This window comes from Aquarana catesbeiana, linkage group LG06 (assembly GCF_042186555.1).
Source record: "Aquarana catesbeiana isolate 2022-GZ linkage group LG06, ASM4218655v1, whole genome shotgun sequence".
NCBI lineage: Eukaryota > Metazoa > Chordata > Amphibia > Anura > Ranidae > Aquarana > Aquarana catesbeiana.
The window spans coordinates 410,508,663-410,529,689 of record NC_133329.1 but is presented as its reverse complement, the minus strand read 5'-3'; the positions used below and the strand labels follow the sequence as shown (position 1 = coordinate 410,529,689).

At 43.7% G+C, this 21,027-nt stretch overlaps 1 protein-coding gene across 1 annotated transcript in view; it reads left to right on the top strand.

The window, feature by feature from the left end:
- Positions 1-21,027, top strand: part of ADCY5 (adenylate cyclase 5) — a gene marked incomplete in the record, with an annotated part of 247,690 nt that overhangs the window by 186,295 nt on the left and 40,368 nt on the right. Inside the window, 3 exon segments of the mRNA XM_073634485.1 lie at positions 5,438-5,569; positions 8,353-8,375; positions 13,668-13,815. Of these exon segments, the coding sequence (XP_073490586.1) occupies positions 5,438-5,569; positions 8,353-8,375; positions 13,668-13,815 (303 nt within the window).

Here is a 21,027-nt window from a genome sequence, read left to right as displayed (position 1 = left end):
ACGGGCCCCAATCACACCTCAGCGTTCTGAAGATTGAAGCTCCAAAACGCCGGAGGAGGAAAAAAAAATCAACGATTCTCTACGGAGACGATTCACATCTCCACTACGAGTCACCTGAACCCAAAACGCCTGGAGATCAAATATGTTCTGGAGCTCGAATCCAGACGATCGGTGTGGTTTTTTTTTTTAAGCGTTTTTCGTTCCATAGAAATGCATGGAAACGATTTGGGTGTTCTTTGAGCGTTTTGTTGCACTTTTTGATTGTTTTTCTGCTCAAATGCAATAACTAAATTTAAAAAAAATCAAATATAAAAATAAATGAAATACACAAAATAATACATTTAATAATAATAATAATAATAATAATAAATACATTGAAAGACTCAAACTAAAGACCCCAATATTGACCTCTAATCCTAATAATAACCCCCTAACCCGAATATTAACCCCACACCCCAATAATGACCCCAATCCTAATAATAATGCCCTAACCCTAACATTAACCCCTAACCCTAATATTAACCCCAAACCCTAATATTAACCCCACACCCCAATATTGACCCCTAATTTTAATAACGCCCTAACCCTAATATTGACCCCTAATCCTAATATTAACCCCTAACCCTAATATTAACCCCACACCCCAATATTGACCCCTAATTTTAATAACGCCCTAACCCTAATATTGACCCCTAACCCTAATATTTACCTCAAACCCTGATATTAACCCCACACCCCAATATTGACCCCTAATCCTAATAATATCCCCCCCAACCCTAATATTTATCCCTAACCCTAATATTAACCCCAAAACAATAATATCAACCCCTAATCCTAACCTTAATAATATTGACCCCTAACATTAACTCCTATCCCTAATCTTAATGTTGACCCCTAACCCTAAAATTGACCCCCAATCCTAATATTGACCCCAAACCCTTAGGCCCCTTTCACACTGGGGTGGGAGGTGCGTCGGCGGTGCACCGCTATTTTTAACGGCAATTTACCGTTGTTTTAGCAGTGGTATTCGGCCGCTAGCGGGCAGTTTTGACCCCCGCTAGCGGCCGAAAAGGGTTAAAAACCACCGCAAAGTGCCTCACATTGGAGACAAAGCAGCGGCACTTTCAGGGCACTTTGCAGGCGCTATTTTTAGCACTGTAGCACCCGCAAAGCGCCCCAGTGTGGAAGGGGTCTAATATTAACCCCTAATCCTAACCTTAATAATATTGACCCATAACATTAACCCCTATCCCTAATCCTAATGTTGACCCCTAACCCTAATTATAACCTTAATATTAACCCCCAATTCTAATATTAACCCTTACCCTAATATTGACCCCCTATTCCTAACTATAATCCTAATATTGGCTCCTAACCCTAATCCTAACCCCAAACCCTAATATTTTCCCCTGATCCTAATATTAGCCCTTAACCCTAATATTGCCCCCAAACCCTAATCCCAACCCCTAATATTGACCCCTAACCTAACAAAATAAATACATAAAATTAAGTAAATAAATAATAAAGAAAATAAATTAATGAACCCCCTAACCATAACCTCTAACCCCAAATCTTTAGCCACTTAAAAAAAAAAAAAAGTAAGAAAAAATAAAATAAATAATAATAAATAAACTATTTTAAAAAAGCAGATGAAAATGCTGAAAAATAAAGCAATAAATGGTGAAACGGATTATATTTTTCCTCTATTGGCTAATAAAAAAAACTGCCAAAGTTCAAAAACATTTTAAAAATGCTGTACACAAACGCTCAATAACGCACGTACCAACGCCCGAAAAAACACTCAAACACCCGACACTCAGGTGTGAACGCAGCCTAATGCCGCGCACACACGGTTGGACTTTCTAGCATACTTGGTCTGGCGGACCAGAGTCCGCCGCACAATCCGACCGTTTGTAGGCTCCGGCGGACTTTTTCCCAAAAGTCCGCCGTACCTAGATTTGAAGCATGCTTCAAATCTTAGTCCGCCGGACTCAGTTCCTGACGGAAAGCCCATTCGTCTGCATGCGTCTGTATGCTGGTCCGACGGACCAGATACAACGCAAGGGCAGAGTACTGCATCTCGCGCTCGTTGTAATAGGAAAAACAAATTTTCCTATTGCGGCGAGTGCGGGGCATCCCAGGCCCTTAGGTCTGGTATGGATCTTAAGGGGAACCCCCTACGCTGAAAAAATGGCGTGGGGTCCCCCCTAAAATCCATACCAGACCCCGATCCGAGCACGCAGCCCGGCCAGTCAGGAAAGGGGGTGGGGGACGAGCGAGTGCCCCCCCTCCAGAACCGTACCAGGCCGCATGCCCTCAACATGGGGGGGTGGGTGCTTTGGGGGAGGGGGGGCGCCCTACGGGGCCCCCCCCACCCCAAAGCACCTTGTCCCCATGTTGATGAGGACAAGGGCCTCTTCCCGACAACCCTGGCCGTTGGTTGTCGGGGTCTGCGGGCGGGGGGCTTATCGGAATCTGTGACATTTTAGGGGCGTGGTCAACATTACCCGGTGACCACGCCCCCTAAAACGTCACAGTCCCTGCATGCCCAGGGACTGTGACAGCATAAGGGGGCGGGTCTCCGCCTATAAAAGTCACATCGGAGCTCTCAGAGAGCATTCCAGCTGAAGAGACCGTCGTGTCAACATCGGAAGAAGAGAAGAAGCCCAGAAGCCCAGAAGCCACTGGCCAGAAGTCCAGACCTCCGCTGGCAAAAGAGCGGCATGAAGACAGTGGAGGAGCCGGCAGAAGAACTGGAACACTGGGAGAAGAGGCCAGAGGGAGCGAAGAAGAACCAACCGGACGCGGGAGAAGAGGAACCGGAGGAACCCCCGAAGTCGGAAGAAGACCCCCCCGGAGCTGTATAATAAATTACTTCAAAAACCTGTGTAGTGTGTTTTTATTATTGACACTTTTTCCCTAGGTGAATGGGTAGGGGTAGCATGTACCCCATACTCATTCACCTAGGGTGGGGGGCCGGGATCTGGGGGCCCTCTTATTATAGGGGGCTCCCGGATTCCGATAAGCCCCCCGCCCGCAGACCCCGACAACCAACGGCCAGGGTTGTCGGGAAGAGGCCCTTGTCCTCATCAACATGGGGACAAGGTGCTTTGGGGGAGGGAGGGGGGCCCCACAGGGCCCCCCCCTCCCCCAAAGCACCCACCCCCTCATGTTGAGGACATGCGGCCTGGTACGGTTCTGGAGGGGGGGCGCTCGCTTGTCCCCACCCCCTTTCCTGACCGGCCGGGCTGCGTGCTCGGATCGGGGTCTGGTATGGATTTTGGGGGGACCCCACACCGATTTTTCGGCGTAGGGGGTTCCCCTTAAATTTCATGCCAGACCTAAGGGCCTGGTATGCCCCACGATGGGGCTCGCAAGGTGTCAATCTCGCCGATTAAAAGCGGCGAGATTCACTTCCTTTTCTAGTCCCGTCGTACCTGAGTCACGTTCAAAATGAACGGACTTGTCCGTGTGTGGGCAAGTCCGTTCATTCTGAAAGTCGGCCGTAACTCCGGCGAAAGTCCGTCGGAAAGACGGGCGGACCTAGCCTGCCGGAAAGTCCTGTCGTGTGTAGGCAAGTTCAAAAAGTCCGGCGGTAGTCCGCCGGAAAGTCCGGCGGGAAGAACGTCGGACCAAGTATGCCAGAAAGTCCGCTCGTGTGTACGCGGCATTAGGGATTGCATTGGTTGGGTGCGCCATACATGCATATGATTATCTTCATAGTGATCCCCTCCCCCGCTTGTGCTTTTCCTTTTAGTAAATCAGGTCTATCACTGTGCCGCTCTGTCCTTGTATAAACCGGTGGTGGAGGGAGGGGGGTGATTTTCTCCCTCTTGGATTTGTTTTCTTATTGGATAAAACAGTTGTGGCGCCTCTGTTATGGAATATAGGATGGGAGCCCCCACTAATCCCTACATTGGGAAGAGGCTGACCTGTGTATGACACGTGTTTATCCAACCCCTCCACCTGGGGCCCTTCTCTGGGATACAAAACATTCCCAGTCGGGGCCCCCTGTGTCCTGCGGATGATCCGCCTCTCTCCTCTCCTATCCAAACACGGCCCCAAATCCCCGGATTATGGAGACTCCTCCAATGATTGTAATGAAGAACAAATATACAATGTAACGTAATAAGTGGAAGCCGCGTCTTCCAAAACGTTTGTTTTCCAAACAAGCGGCCGAGCCATCCAAAACAATCGACTTCCCGGAGGAGAGCCGTGACATGCTCATCAGATTGGCCGGCAGACACAGAGACTGGGAGTACGGGGGGCCCCGGGCCCTATAGGGTGAAAAATCCGGGAACCGTTATTTCCTGAGATGGGTGAAAATATCTCTCAATTCACAGAGCTTTTTTTAATGCTGGGTGCTAATATCTCCAAATATTCATATCTCCATCTAAGAGGTATTATTAGTCCGCTCACAAAACATTCTCACTGAGCAAAAAAACAAAAAATTGGAGATGATAATAATAATATAATAATTAGGTAGGGGCGGAATAAACTGCATTATTATCACAGGAACACACAGGTCTTGCAATAAAAAAAATTTAAAAAATCACAATATATGTTAAAAACAATAATAATAATAATCATCATTTTTATAATAATATTTTTATAAAATAATAATAATATTTTTTATTAAAATAATCATTTTTAAATAATATTTTATATATTTATTATTAGTTATAATAATAATAACTTTTCAAATATTTTATTAAAATAATCATTTTTTATACAAATAGTAATTTTAATAATAAGGAAAATAATAATATTAATAGTTTTTATAATAATATTAATAATAGTTTTATACCTTATATTATTTTATAATAATAATAACTTTTATAATAATAATAATAATAATAACTTTTCAAATATTTTAATACAAATAGTACCAGGGAAGGCAAAATATAAGTACATTTAAATGTCAGCTTTAATTTTTTTTTTCTTAACTTTTTTTTTTTTTTTACAATAATTTTTCACACCAGCTGTTCATTTATACTTTTATTCCTGTATTTATTATTATATTTAAAATGACAACAGTGCCTAAATTGACACAAAAACATTAGTGAAAAAATGTTTATTCTGGGAACACCACAGCCTACCCGGCGTACCTTCGGACAGGCAGGTCATGCTGAGATCTGTAGTTCCTCAGCAGCTGTAGAGTGACACTTTAAGGTTTTTTTTAATGTGTAAAATCTTCATAACATTTTAATAATATAATATCTCTTTTCCAATCATTTTTTATTATTTTCCAATAAAAAAGGGGGGGGGGGGTATAACAGTCTGATTGGTGGAAGGAGGAGCGGGAGGAGGGGGGATGGGTGACATTGCTGCTCTTTGTCCTATTTAAAGCTGAGTATCAGTAAATCAAGGCTGTGGGGGCTGGCAGTGATTCTCCTGCGGGCTCTATTCACTGTCTCTTTCCGTTCTCCTTGTGTAGAAAGATGAGAAGGCCATGATCGCCAAGATGAACCGGCAGCGGGCCAACTCCATCGGGCACAACCCGGGACATTGGGGGATGGAGAGGAACTTCTACAACAACCTGAGCGTCTCCAAGGAAATGAAGAGGATGGTAGGTGGATGGAACGTCCATTGCTCATTGGGTAGTATGTGGCATGGGGTATGACCCACCATAGTTCACCAGGTGAAGGCAATCACAGCAAAAAGGAGGAAACACGATCAGCCTATGATTAGCCAGGGAGGTGTATGTGGGAGGGGCCACTTATTACAGGTGCACAAGGGAGGGGCTATTCCTCTTAGGTGTGATTGGAAGGAATGAATAAATACAGGCATCATTTGGGAGGGGTCATCCATTGCAGGTGAACATGGGAGGAGCCATTATTACAGATGTATGTGGGAGGGGCCATCCAGTGCAGGTGTGTGGGAGGGACCATCCATTGCAGGTACATGTGGAGGAGTCTACCAATTACAGGTGTGTGGGAGGGACCATCCATTGCAGGTAAGGTGTAAGAGACTACTAATTACAGGAGTGTGGGGAGGACCATTCATTAGTTACAGGTGTATGTGGGAGAGGCCATCCATAACTGGTACTTTTATTACAGGTACATATGGGAGGGGCCATTCATTACAGGTAGTATTATAGGTGCATATATGTGGGACCATTCATCACAGATATGTAGGGAGGGGACACCTATTACAGGTGCCTGAAGGGAGACACTTATTAAAGGTGCTTATGGGAGGAGCCATTCTTTACTGATGTTTGAAGAAGGGGATGTCTATGTGAGGTGGATGGGGGGGGGGGTCATTCATTACAGGTGTGTGATGGGGGGCATAATACAGGAACATGTGGGAGGCACCATTTATTCCAGGTGCATGTGGAAGGGGACATTCATTACAGGTGGGAGGAGATATCTATTACAAGTGTGTGTATAGGAAGCACCATTTATTACAGGTGTGCGCGGGAGGGGTCATCTAATACACGTGCATGTGGGAGGCACCATTTATTACAGGTGTGTGTGGGAGGGGTCATCTATTACAGGTGCATGTGGGAGGCACCATTTATTACAGGTATGCGTGGGAGGGGTCATCTATTACACGTGCATGTGGGAGGCACCATTTATTACAGGTGTGCGTGGGAGGGGTCATCTATTACAGGTGCATGTGTGAGGGGCCATTCATTACAGGTGTGTGAGGGAGAAGTCATCTATTACAGGTATGTGAGGGAGGAGTCATCTATTACAGGTGTGTGAGGGAGGAGATATCTATTACAGGTGTGTGAGGGGCCATTCATTACAGCCATGTGAGGGAGGAGTCATCTATTACAGGTGTGTGAGGGAGGAGTCATCTATTACAGGTGAATGTGGGAGGACATTCATTAGTTACAGGTGTATGTAAGAGGGGCCATCAATTACTGCTGCACTTATCACAGGTGCATGTATCAGGACCTGTTTGTTACAGGTAACTGTGGGAGGGGCATTTGTTACAGATGAGTGTGGGAGGGACCATCCAAAACTGGTGCTTTATTACAGGAACATGTAACGGGGGTCATTTATTACAGGAGCATATAGGGAGGAGCCATTCATTAATTATGTGTGAGGGAAGGGACATCTATTAGAGGTGCATGTGAAAGGCTCCATTACAGCTGCGTGAGGGAGGGGCCATCTATTACAGATGCATGAGGGAGGGGCCATCTATTACAGGTGTGTGAGGGAGGGGCCATCTATTACAGGTGTGTGAGGGAGGGGCCATCTATTGCAGGTGTGTGAGGGAGGGGCCATCTATTACAGGTGCATGAGGGAGGGGCCATCTAGTACAGGTGCGTGAGGGAGGGGCCATCTATTACAGGTGCGTGAGGGAGGGGCCATCTATTACAGGTGCGTGAGGGAGGGGCCATCTATTGCAGGTGTGTGAGGGAGGGGCCATCTAGTACAGGTGCGTGAGGGAGGGGCCATCTATTACAGGTGCGTGAGGGAGGGGCCATCTATTACAGGTGCATGGGTGGGGCATCTATTACAGGTGCGTGAGCGAGGAGCCATCTATTATACATGTGTGTAATAGAGGGGCTATCTATTACAGGTGTGTAAGGGAGGGGCCATTTATTACAGGTGTGTGAGGGAGGAGCCATTTATTACAGGTACGTGAGGGAGGGGCCATCTATTACCAGTGTGTAAAGGGAAGGGCCATCTATTACAGGTGTGTGAGGGAGGGGCCATCTATTACAGGTGCGTGAGGGAGGAGCCATCTATTACAGGTGCGTGAGGGAGGGGCCATCTATTACAGGTGTGTAAAGGAGGGGCCATCTATTACAGGTGTATAAGGGAGGGAGCATTTATTACAGGTGCGTGAGGGAGGAGCCATTTATTACAGGTACGTGAGGGAGGGGCCATCTATTACCAGTGTGTAAAGGGAAGGGCCATCTATTACAGGTGTGTGAGGGAGGGGCCATCTATTACAGGTGCGTGAGGGAGGAGCCATCTATTACAGGTGCGCGAGGGAGGGGCCATCTATTACAGGTGTGTAAAGGAGGGGCCATCTATTACAGGTGCATTTTTCGATAACATTTTAAATAAACATAAGTTTGGAAAATTAGAATAGAAAATAATTTTAGATTTTGAGGATGATGACCCCCCGATGCCAATCGATGTGTCATTAATGACGTATTTCCTCCAAGTTTCCCTCCAGTGTCCGGATTTGATTCACTTTGTGCTACTAAAGTCACTCTGGGTGTCGCCGTATTTAATATTGATCTGCAGCTTCCAATCACAGAGCTGCGACCCCCTCCCGTGCAGCTTACCAATATAGAACCAAAGATTTCATATGAGACACAGACCCACGTTCCGCCGATTGATTATTTATTGACTGGTTATTACTGACGCACTTCTTTTTTCCTTACAGGGTTTTGAAGACCCAAAGGACAAGTAAGTACCCAGATCTGGCAATGCCCCAGGTGAATAATCGTCCTGAGTTGTGACCTCCCCCGCCCCCACAGCTGGTTACTGTCTCAGCGGTATCGGGAGGGCGGCCAGGTCGATCGGTGCCAGCTGCGGGCGTATCAACAGCTCTGCTGCCCTTTTTCGGGGGTAATCTGAAAATCTGACAAAGTTGGCAGCCGCGGCTTCAGACACCTCCTGTCCTATTATGGGGATTTTTCAGAATTAATGAGCGATTTAAAACCGCTTTCCACACACACAGTCTGCCTAGTTGTCACAGATTTTTATGTTTATTTTTAGGATGGAGAAAGGGAGCGGCGATGAAACATGAGATAAGAGGGCTATATAAACTACGATCGTATAAAAAAAAACAGAACATAATAATACCTGGTTAAAATAAGTAAATAAATTCAGATCCATTCATCAGATTAGTCCTGTTCTCTGTTATATATTTATTAATTTGTGAATCATAAAACACAAAATAAATAAAAAAAATAAAATAAACATAAGATAAAACAAAAAATAAACATAAATGAACACGAATAAATAAAGCAAAATAAACATGGCTTAAGATAAAACAGAACATATTAATATTTAATGAAAAAACAAATTGACTCACCATTCAGATTAGTCCTGTTTTTCGACACATAATAATAAAAAAAAAAAGATAAATATAAAAACTGTAAAATGTATTGGATGTAAATATATACCTGTGTGTGTGTATATATATATATATATATATTACTGTATATAGCATAGCAATATACTGTAGCACACATTTAATGGTTGAGTAGCTTGAAAAACCTGATATTCAGGGCACATTCACACTCGTGCGTTAATGCGGAGTGCTACAATGTTTGTTTCGTTCCGAATTGAAATCTTGTTTTTTCGGAAATTTTTCGGATGTATCCGAATTTCCGAATTACAATAGTACCGAATTTAAACGAATCCGAAATGACGGGGAAAAAAAATTCGGACAAAATACGAATTAGAATCACTTTCGAATACTTTTTGAATTTCGAATAGTTTTCCAATTTCCAAAGAGAATAAAATAGAATAAAAAATAAAGGAATAGAAAAAAAATTGACTAGAAAAGAATATAACAGAAAATAATAGAATAGAATAAAACAGAACAAAATAGAATAGAAAAAAAAAAAGAACAGAATATACTAGAATATAATAGCAACAAATAGAATAGAATAACATAGAAAGAATATAACCATCTCCTGAAATTCAAATTTCAAATAGAATAAATTTGAACTTGAATAGAATAGAATAGAACAAATAAAAAAAAGAATATATTAAAAAAAAACAATATAATAAAATAGATTAGAATACAATATAACCATTTCCCTAAATTCAAATAGAATCAATACGAATTTGAATAGAATAGAAAACAATACATTAGGATAGGAAGATGGTTATATTCATTCAATTCTATTCTGTTGTTTTTTTTTTTTCTATACTATTGTGTTATTTTCTATTCTATTCTATTCTACTCTATTCTTTTCTATTCTATTCAAAGTCGAATTGATTCTATTTGAATTTTGGAAAATGGTTATATTATTTATATTCTATTCTATTGGGGTTTTTTTTTTAATTCTATTTTCTATTCGAATTTCAGAAGATGGTTATAATCTTTCTATTTTATTCTATTCTTTTTTTTTTTATTCTATTCCTTTCTATTCTATTCTGTTATTTTATTTTCCATCCTATTTTGTTCTGTTTTACTCTATTATATTATATTCTTTTATATTCCGTTATATTCTTTTCTAGTCTATTTTTTTCTATTCTATTCCTTTATTTTCTATTCTATTTTTATTCTCTTTGGAAATTCGAAAACTTTTCAAATTCGAAAACTTTTCGAATCGATCCAAATGCGAAAAATTCTAATCGATTCGATAACAAATAAACAAAACAAATTCCGAAAACGAATTAAACGAATGTAACAAATTTAACTAAACGAATTTATATAAATAACAAATTGAAACTAAACAATTTTTTTTCGTTCTGCCCGTGTCTACTCGATGTGTGGAGTGTTGTGGTGCCATTCATTGTGAATGCCCCCACCCCCACCCCCAATGTATTGTACAGTGGAGCCCAATGGATATATAATAATAAGCTGTGGTGAGTCGTTTACAGTGGCGGCTGGTGGTATATTTTTTGGGGGTGGCGGCAAACAATCCCCAGCCCCGCACTTACCCCATCTAGGTCGCAGGCGGCGCTTCCTCCGGGCGGCAGGTGGCGCCTCCTCCTCCTGGTGCTTCATGGCGGCTTCCCCCTGCATCTCCTCCCTCCCTCCTCCTCGGTGGCCAATAGGATCGCTTTTCCTCTCGGGCCAATCAGGTGACGGGTCTAAAGGACCCACTTTATGATTGGCGGGGAGGAGAATCAGTGTGACAATAGTGAATATTAAAATTCGCTATTGTCACACAACTGGGTGGGCTGGGGGCACAGTGCTCTGCGCCCCGAGCCCACCCTTTTTTTAAGCCAGTTAGAGCCTTAGGCTTTAATCATGTGCTTCTAAAAAAAAAAAGCCCCATTGGAATCCATGTGTCTGGTGCCCTCCATGTAGATTAGGGGGCCGGACGCATGGATTAGGGGGGGCGGCACCCCTGCGTCCTGCGTTACGGGCCACCACTGGTTGTTTACATGCATCTTTTTGCATTCAGTGTGGTGTGCTGGCAGCCCATTCACAATGACTTGACGGCTTTAATGCGACGCATTTCATAACGCGTTTGGTCTTGTATGCATTAATGCAACTTGAACACATTAGTGTGGATGGGCCCCAAACTCGTTCCTACTTTTTAATAAAAAGAGTTGAGCTTTAAACTTTTTTAGAGGAAAGTTAATTTCCTGCTGCGTTAACCTTGTCAGTGCCGGTGACCCTTAGACCCCCGCAGATGGGGCTGGCACCGTCCTTTCCCCCAGGAGTCAGTTTTGCACACGGGGAGGTTCATGGGATGGATGTTGTCTGTGTTTGGACGCTGGAAATGCCCCCCTCAGATTTTCTCACGGGTAAAAATTCTCCATCTGCATCTGAGCCCATATTGGGAGAAACGTCCGCGATCCGCCGGGACCCGGGAAATCTACCACTTCATCACTCCCAACAAACGTCTCTTAACCCTTTCCCCTCCCCCCGGAATGCTCAGCGTAGAATTCCCACCGATATCTCCGACATGAAGATAATGAAGATGAACATTTCCTGAAATCCGAGCTGAGAGCCGCCGAATATTCCCCAAATTTTACATTGAAAAGACTTCTGTGATTTAAAGTATAATTTACCTTCCAAATGACTTCAAATGTAACTAAACCCAATTAGAGAATCTATCATTACGATCATCCAGATCATTGATCAGCCATGAAAACTTCTGTATGTTCAAATCATTATTATGGCTTCTCTCGTCCCACATGATCTGACTGTATAGTCTATAGCAGGGGGTCTCCAAAATGCGTCCCGAGGGCTGAATGTGGACCTTTGCTTGCCTTTATTGGGCCCTTGGTGGACAATTCCTCCCACTGACACCAATGATGGGGCACTATTCCTCCCACTGACACCAATGATGGGGCACTATTCCTCCCACTGACACCAATGACGGGGCACTATTCCCCCCACTGACACCAATGATGGGGCACTATTCCCCCCACTGACACCAATGATGGGGCACTATTCCCCCCACTGACACCAATGATGGGGCACTATTCCTCCCACTGACACCAATGACGGGACACTATTCCTCCCACTGACACCAATGATTGGGCACTATTCCTCCCACTGACACCAATGACGGGGCACTATTCGTCCCACTGACACCAATGACGGGACACTATTCGTCCCACTGACACCAATGATGGGGCACTATTCGTCCCACTGACACCAATGATGGGGCACTATTCCTCCCACTGACACCAATGATGGAACACTATTCCTCCCACTGACACCAATGACGGGGCACTATTCGTCCCACTGACACCAATGACGGGACACTATTCGTCCCACTGACACCAATGATGGGGCACTATTCCTCCCACTGACACCAGCAATGGGGCACTATTCCTCCCACTGACACCAACAATGGGGCACTATTCCTTCCACTGACACCAATGATGGGGCACTATTCCTTCCACTGACACCAATGATGGGGCACTATTCCTCCCACTGACACCAACGATGGGACACTATTCCTCCCACTGACACCAATGATGGGGCACTATTCCTCCCACTGATACCAACAATGGGGCACTATTCCTCCCACTGATACCAACAATGGGGCACTATTCCTTCCACTGACACCAACGATGGGGCACTATTCCTTCCACTGACACCAATGATGGGGCACTATTCCTCCCACTGACACCAATGATGGGACACTATTCCTCCCACTGACACCAATGATGGGACACTATTCCTCCCACTGACACCAATGATGGGGCACTATTCCTCCCACTGATACCAACAATGGGGCACTATTCCTCCCACTGACACCAACAATGGGGCACTATTCCTTCCTTTTTTGAATTAAAAAATATACAAAAAAAAAATACAAATATATATATATAAATATCTTGCACGGTTATACCGGCTCCTCTCCTGGCATATGCTATTATTTCCTGGACTGAAATGGCTTCCTCTGATTTCACTGCATAATAATAACAATAATAATAATAATAATAATAGTAATGATGATAAATGATAATAATAACCTTTATAAAATTATTAATAATAATAATAACAACTATTATTAATATCATTCACTAATTACAAAAACATTAAAAAGAAATGTTAAAGAACAATGTTACTGTCTTATAAAATAATAAAAAGAAAAAATAATAATATGTAAATAAAAATATATTGTGTCTTGCACAGTTGTACCGGCTCCCGGTATCGGTCGAGGGAGGAACCAGGGAAGGCATAATATAAACAGATTAAACTTCAGCTTTCATAAATCAAACGAAATCCCGGTCAGACGATCGATATTCCTCTGGAGACAATAAATTGACTTCAGATTTTTTTTTCCACTTTGATGAACATGAAACTTTCCTCCGTTCCTCCCCCACCTCCATCTATCCATAGGGATTTCCACTTCCAGATAATCGAATTGTGTATATTTCATGTTCCATGTATGTAATGTCGGGGGCTTTATGGGTTTTATTATTTGTTATATCTGATAAATCTCTGGAGAAGATCGCAGAGAAACGCTGGAAAAACGAGGAATCTGATTGTACGGAGACGATCTAATCCGTCCATACCATGACGCTGTCCTTCCTTCCTCCATCCAGCAGGAACATTCAGGAGAACATGAACCCCGAGGACGAAGTAGACGAGTTCCTGGGCCGGGCGATCGACGCGCGAAGTATCGACCGTCTGCGTTCAGAACACGTGCGCAAAATTCTGCTGACCTTCCGCGAACCCGACCTGGAGAAGAAGGTAATGAATGCCCTCCTGGGGGAGGGGAAGTGCCAGGACAACATTATCTAGAGCCCAGGGCGAACCCCCCCCCCCCAAGATGTATGATTATGTGTCAGTAAAAATAAGAAAATAAAACAAATCGAGTTCTAAACTGCATGCTCCCCCCTGAACATAAATCCCCCCTTCCTCCCAGTACAAACCTGCCCCCTCCTGAAATCCCCCATCCTGGCACAAATCCCCCCCACAAAAAAAAACGTTCCCATCCGAGCACAAACCCCCCCCCACTCTAAATCCTCCCCTCCTAGTGCAAATCCCCCTCCCTCCAATTTTCCCCTCCGAGCAAAAATACCCCCCCCCCACTCCAAATCCTCCCCTCCTAGCCTCCAATGCAAATCCCCCTCCCTCCAATTTTCCCCTCCGTGCACAAATCCCCCCCCCCCCCAAATCCTCCCAAATTTCCCCTCCGAGCACAAACTCCCCCCAACTCCAACTCCTCCCCTCCTAGTGCAAATCCCCCTCCCTCCAATTTTCCCCTCCGAGCACAAATTCCCCCCCCCCCCCGAAATCCTCCCAAATTTCCCCTCCGAGCACAAACTCCCCCCAACTCCAACTCCTCCCCTCCTAGTGAAAGTCCCCCTCCCTCCAATTTTCCCCTCCCTCCAATTTTCCCCTCCGAGCAAAAATACCCCCTCAAAAAAAAGAACATTTTGAAAAAAAAATAAATAAATACCCCCCCCACTCCAAATTCTCCCCTCCTAGTGCAAATCCCCCCCTCCAATTTTCTCCTCCTAGAACTAATACCCCCCCCCCCAATCACCTCTACTAGCATAAATCCCCACCCCAAAACTTTTTTTGCCCTCTTAGCACAAATCCCCCTTACCATATTAACTTTTGCTAGCAGCACAAATCCCCCCCCCAGCACAAATCCTCTTCCCCCATCCCCCCTCTCAACACAAATCTCCCCCAAATTACCCCTCCTAGCACACCTCCCCAGATTTCCCCTCCTAGAGCAATTCTTACTCCCTGACGCCCCCCCCCCCCCAATTCCCTCCCCCCAATCTCTCCAAGGTGCCCCCCCTCCCACCTCAAATGATACTGCAGCGCCCAGCCCTTGTCCCACCCTGGGGGGGGGCTTATTAAAGGGGAATTCTGGATCATAGAACGCGCTCACCAACCAATAGAAAAGAAGCTCTTCGTAATGTGGACTTTGTTTTGTAAATATGAATTGGTAACATATTTGAAGTAACAATTACTTTGTATCATCAGAATGAATCACAAAATTACCTAAATTAGGCAAACTGGTGGCCCTCCAGTTGTTGCGAAACTACAAGTCCCATCATGCCTCTGCCTAGGGGAGTCAGGCTTGTAACAGTCAGCCTTGCAATGCCTCATGGGAGTTGTATTTTCGCACAAGCTGGAGGGCCGCCAGTTTGAGACCCCCTGGGCTAAATCATGGGCACTCAACCTGCGCCGCTCCAGCAGTTTGTGGAACTACAAATCCCATAAGGCATTGCAAGGATGACAGTTACAAGCATGACACCCAAAGGCTGAGGCCTGATAGGACTTGTAGTTCCGCAAACAGCTGGAGGGCCGCAGGTTGTGCACCCACAGCCTAAATCATCGAATGTAATGTGTCCCATGAAAAAATGTATTCACCTGCTGGCAAACTTTGTTGGAAAGAGGAAAAAAAAAAGAACGCGGCCACAGCTGTGTCCATGGAATGCAACGGCCTTTTACAAAATGTTCTCTGGATGGAATCCAGTGTGACGGAACACCGCGGAACACCACGGAACACGGCGTTCCTGAGACAATATTCTACAGAAAAGAGCTCCAATAGTGACATGAACTAATTCCTGCTACACCGACACACAGTCCTCCCCGTTCTCCTCCCGTTCTCCTCCCGTGCATTTTACCGCGATTACGCTCATATCCACTTTCCGATGCGGCCTTATTTGGCACTTTTTGTTTTCACGTTTAAATCAGTATTTTTTGCTAGAAAATTACTTATAACCCCCAAACATTATATATATATATATCAGTGTCTCACAAAAGTAAGTACACCCCTCCCATGTTTGTAAATCTTTTCATGTGACAACACTGAAGAAATGACACTTGTCTACAATGTAAAGTAGTGAGTGTACAGCTTGTATAACAGTGTAAATTTGCTGTCCCCTCAAAATAACTCAACACACAGCCATTAATGTCTAAACCGCTGGCAACAAAAGTCAGTACACCCCTAAGTGAAAATCTCCAAATTGAGCCCAAAGTGTCAATATTTTGTGGGGCCACCATTATTTTCCAGCACTGCCTTAACCCTCTTGGACATGGAGGTCACCAGAGCTTCACAGGTTGTCACTGGAGTCCTCTTCCCCTCCCCCATGATGACATCACAGAGCTGGTGGATGTTAGAGACCTTGCGCTCCTCCACCTTCCGTTTGAGGATGTCCCACAGATGATCAATAGGGTTTAGGTCTGGAGACATGCTTGGCCAGTCCATCACCTTTACCCTCAGCTTCTTTAGCAAGGCAGTGGTGGTCTTGGAGGTGTGTTTGGGGTGGTTATCATGTTGGAATACTGCCCTGCGGCCCAGTCTCTGAAGGGAGGGGATCATGCTCTGCTTCAGTATGTCACAGTACATGTTGGAATTCATGGTTCCCTCAATGATCTGTAGCCCCCCAGTGCCGGCAGCACTCATGAAGCCCCAGACCATGACCCTCCCACCACCATGCTTGACTGTAGACAACACACACTTGTCTTTGTCCTCCTCACCTGGTTGCCCCCACACACGCTTGTCACCATCTGAACCAAATAAGTTTATCTTGGTCTCATCAGACCACAGGACATGGTTCCAGTAATCCATCTCCTTAGTCTGCTTGTCTTCAGAAAACTGTTTGTGGACTTTCTTGTACATCGTCTTTAGAAGAGGCTTCCTTCTGGGATGACAGCCCCACCCCTACAACCTCTGCAGCAATGCTGGCAGCACTCATACGTCTATTTCCCAAAGACAACCTCTGGATATGACACTGAGCACGTGACCTCAACTTCTTTGGTGGACCATGACGAGGCCTGTTCTGAGTGGAACCTGTCCTGTTATACCGCTGTATGGTCTTGGCCACCGTGCTGCAGCTCAGTTTTAGGGTCTTGGCAATCTTCTTATAGCCTAGGCCATCTTTATGTAGAGCAACAATTCTTTTTTTCAGAGTTCTTTGCCATGAGGTGCCATGTTGAACTTCCAGTGACCAGCATGAGAGAGTGAGAGCGATAACACCAAATTTAACACACCTGCTCCCCATTCACACCTGAGACCTTGTAACACTAACGAGTCACATGACACTGGGGAAGGAAAATAGCTAATTGGGCCCAGTTTGGACATTTTCACTTAGGGGTGTACTGACTTTTGTTGCCAGCGGTTTAGACATTAATGGCTGTGTGTTGAGTTATTTTGAGTGGACAGCAAATTTACACTGTTATACAAGCTGTACACTCACTACTTTACATTGTAGACAAGTGTCATTTCTTCAGTGTTGTCACATGAAAAGATAGAAGAAAAGATTTACTTACTTTTGTGAGACACTGTATATATATATATATTTAGGGAATAAAATGGTGATTTTCGCTATTTTTTTATGACACACAGTGTTTGCGCAGCGGTTTTTCAGACGCAATTTTTTTAGGAAAAAATACACTTTAATAAATTTAAAAAAAACAAACACACAATATTTACCCAATGTTTTTTTTTTCATATATAAAAGATGACTTTATGCCAAGTAAATAGATACCTTACATGTCACGCTTTAAAATTGCGCACGCTCGCGGAATGGCGACAAACTACGATACTTAAAAATCTCCATAGACGATGCTTTAAAATAAGAAAATGTCTTATTTAATCTATTTTTTATTGTTACACTGTCCCTTAATTTTTTTATTATCACTTTTATTCCTGTGTGTGCACGACTTACGTATGCGTTCGCTTCTGCATGCAAGCATGGAGGGATGGGGGGTGCTTTAATTATTTTTTTTCTTATTCATTTAATTATTTATTTTATTTTTACACTGTCCCTTTATTTTTTTATTTCTTATTTATTTATTTTTACACTGTCCCTTTATTTTTTAATTTTTTTATTAATCACTTGTATTCCTATTACAAGGAATGTAAACATAGTAGGTGAGGTTGAAAAAAGACACAAGTCCATCAAGTCCAACCTATGTGTGTGATTATGTGTCAGTATTACATTGTATATCCCTGTATATTGCGGTCATTCAGGTGATTATCTAATAGTTTCTTGAAGCTATCAATGCTCCCCGCTGAGACCACCGCCTGTGGAAGGGAATTCCACATCCTTGCTGCTCTTACAGTAAAGAACCCTCTACGTAGTTTAAGGTTAAACCTCTTTTCTTCTAATTGTAATGAGTGGCCACGAGTTTTATTAAACTCTCTTCTGCGAAAAAGTTTTATCCCTATTGTGGGGTCACCAGTACAGTATTTGTAAATTGAAATCATATCCCCTCTCAAGCGTCTCTTCTCCAGAGAGAATAAGTTCAGTGCTCACAACCTTTCCTCATAACTAAGATCCTCCAGACCCTTTATTAGCTTTGTTGCCCTTCTTTGTACTCGTTCCATTTCCAGTACGTCCCTCCTGAGGACTGGTGCCCAGAACTGGACAGCATACTCCAGGTGCGGCCGGACCAGAGTCTTGTAGAGCGGGAGAATTATCGTTTTATCTCTGCAGTTGATCCCCTTTTTAATGCCAATATTCTGTTTGCTTTATTAGCAGCAGCTTGGCATTGCATGCCATTGCTGAGCCTATCATCTACTAGGACCCCCAGGTCCTTTTCCATCCTAGATACCCCCAGAGGTTCTCCCCCCAGTGTATAGATTGCATTCATATTTTTGCCACCCAAATGCATTATTTTACATTTTTCTACATTGAACCTCATTTGCCATGTAGTCTCCCACCCCATTAATTTGTTCAGGTCTTTTTGCAAGATTTCCACATCCTGCGGAGAAGTTATTGCCCTGCTTAGCTTAGTATCGTCTGCAAATACAGAGATTGAACTGTTTATCCCATCCTCCAGGTCGTTTATGAACAAATTAAATAGGATTGGTCCCAGCACAGAACCCTGGGGGACCCCACTACCCACCCCTGACCATTCCGAGTACTCCCCATTTATCACCACCCTCTGAACACGCCCTTGTAGCCAGTTTTCAATCCATGTACTCACCCTATGGTCCATGCCAACGCACCTTATTTTGTACAGTAAACGTTTATGGGGAACTGTGTCAAATGCTTTTGCAAAATCCAGATACACCACGTCTACGGGCCTTCCTTTATCTAGATGGCAACTCACCTCCTCATAGAAGGTTAATAGATTGGTTTGGCAAGAACGATTCTTCATGAATCCATGCTGATTACTGCTAATGATATCATTCTTATTACTAAAATCTTGTATATAGTCCCTTATCATCCCCTCCAAGAGTTTACATACTATTGATGTTAGGCTAACTGGTCTGTAATTCCCAGGGATGTTTTTTGGGCCCTTTTTAAATATTGCTGCTACATTGGCTTTTCTCCAATCAGCTGGTACCATTCCATTCAATAGACTGTCTGTAAAAATTAGGAACAACGGTCTGGCAATCACCTGACTGAGTTCCCTAAGTATCCTCGGATGCAAGCCATCTGGTCCCGGTGATTTATTAATGTTAAGTTTCTCAAGTCTAATTTTAATTCCGTCCTCTGTTAACCATGTAGGTGCTTCCTGTGTTGTGTCATGAGGATAAACACTGCAGTTTTGGTTACTGAAGCCCCCCGATTCACTCGTGAAGACTGAGGAGAAGAATAAATTCAATACCTTTGCCATCTCCCCATCCTTTGTAACCAGATGTCCTTCCTCATTCTTTATGGGGCCAATATGGTCTGTCCTCCCTTTTTTACTGTTTACATACTTAAAGAATTTCTTGGGATTTTTTTTGCTCTCCTCTGCTATGTGTCTTTCATGTTCTATCTTAGCCGTCCTAATTGCACCCTTACATTTCTTATTGCATTCTTTATAAAGTCTGAATGCTGAGGATGATCCCTCAACCTTGTATTTTTTGAAGGCCTTCTCCTTTGCTTTTATATGCATTTTTACATTGGAGTTAAGCCATCCAGGATGTTTGTTCGCTCTTTTAAATTTATTACCCAATGGGATACATTGGCTAATGCCCTTATTTAATATGCTCTTAAAGCAAACCCATCTCTCCTCTGTATTCTTTGTTCCTAATATTTTATCCCAATTTATGCCTTTTAGCAAAGGTTTGTAGTTTAGGGAAGTTGGCTCTTTTTAAATTCAGTGTCTTTGAGTTCCCTTCATGTCTCCTATTTGTGTGATTTATACTGAAACTAATTGACCTGTGATCGCTGTTACCTAAATTGCCCCGTATTTCCACATCTGTTATCAGGTCTGTATTGTTGGTAATCAGTAGATCTAGTAATGTTTTATTTCTAGTTGGTGCGTCTACCATCTGACCCATAAAATTGTCCTGCAAGACACTAAGGAACTGGCGAGCCTTAAATGAATGCGCGGTTCCCTCCGCCCAGTCTATGTCTGGATAATTAAAATCCCCCATTATGATAACACTTCCCATCCTTGCTGCTAATCCAATTTGTGATAGGAGATCCGTCTCCACTTCCTCCCTCAGGTTAGGGGGCCTATAGCATACTCCCAGTATTATTTTCCCCTTAGCTTCATCCCTTCTCATCCCTTCAAACATCTCTTGTAATATAAATAATGGATGACAGGTCCTCCTTTATGGAGAGATCTGGGGTCAAAAAGACCCCAAACCTCTCCTCTACCTTTTTAAAAGCAAAAGGTCAAAAAAAAAAGTTTACTTCCTCCCTGGACAGAAAGTGATGTCATGACATCGCTCTGGTCCTCCAAGGTCATAGAGATGATCAGAAAAGGCCCCACCGTCGGATGGTTTCTTGGGCACACTGATAAGAACGGTAAGCCCCTAGGAACACCAGGGAGCGGCAGGATGGGAGCGTGGTGTCCCCTCCCCCTGCTTCTGAAAGTGTTCCAGCAGCTAATGAGCCACCCCACCTGCTTTTCATGAGAAAGTGAGAAAGTCAGCCACCGGATGAAAAAAAAAACAACATGGGGATAGGGCTGATAGCTTCAGCCATAACTTCGGTAAACCACTTGCAACCCACAACGTGTGTGTGTGGTATATATATATATATATACTATATT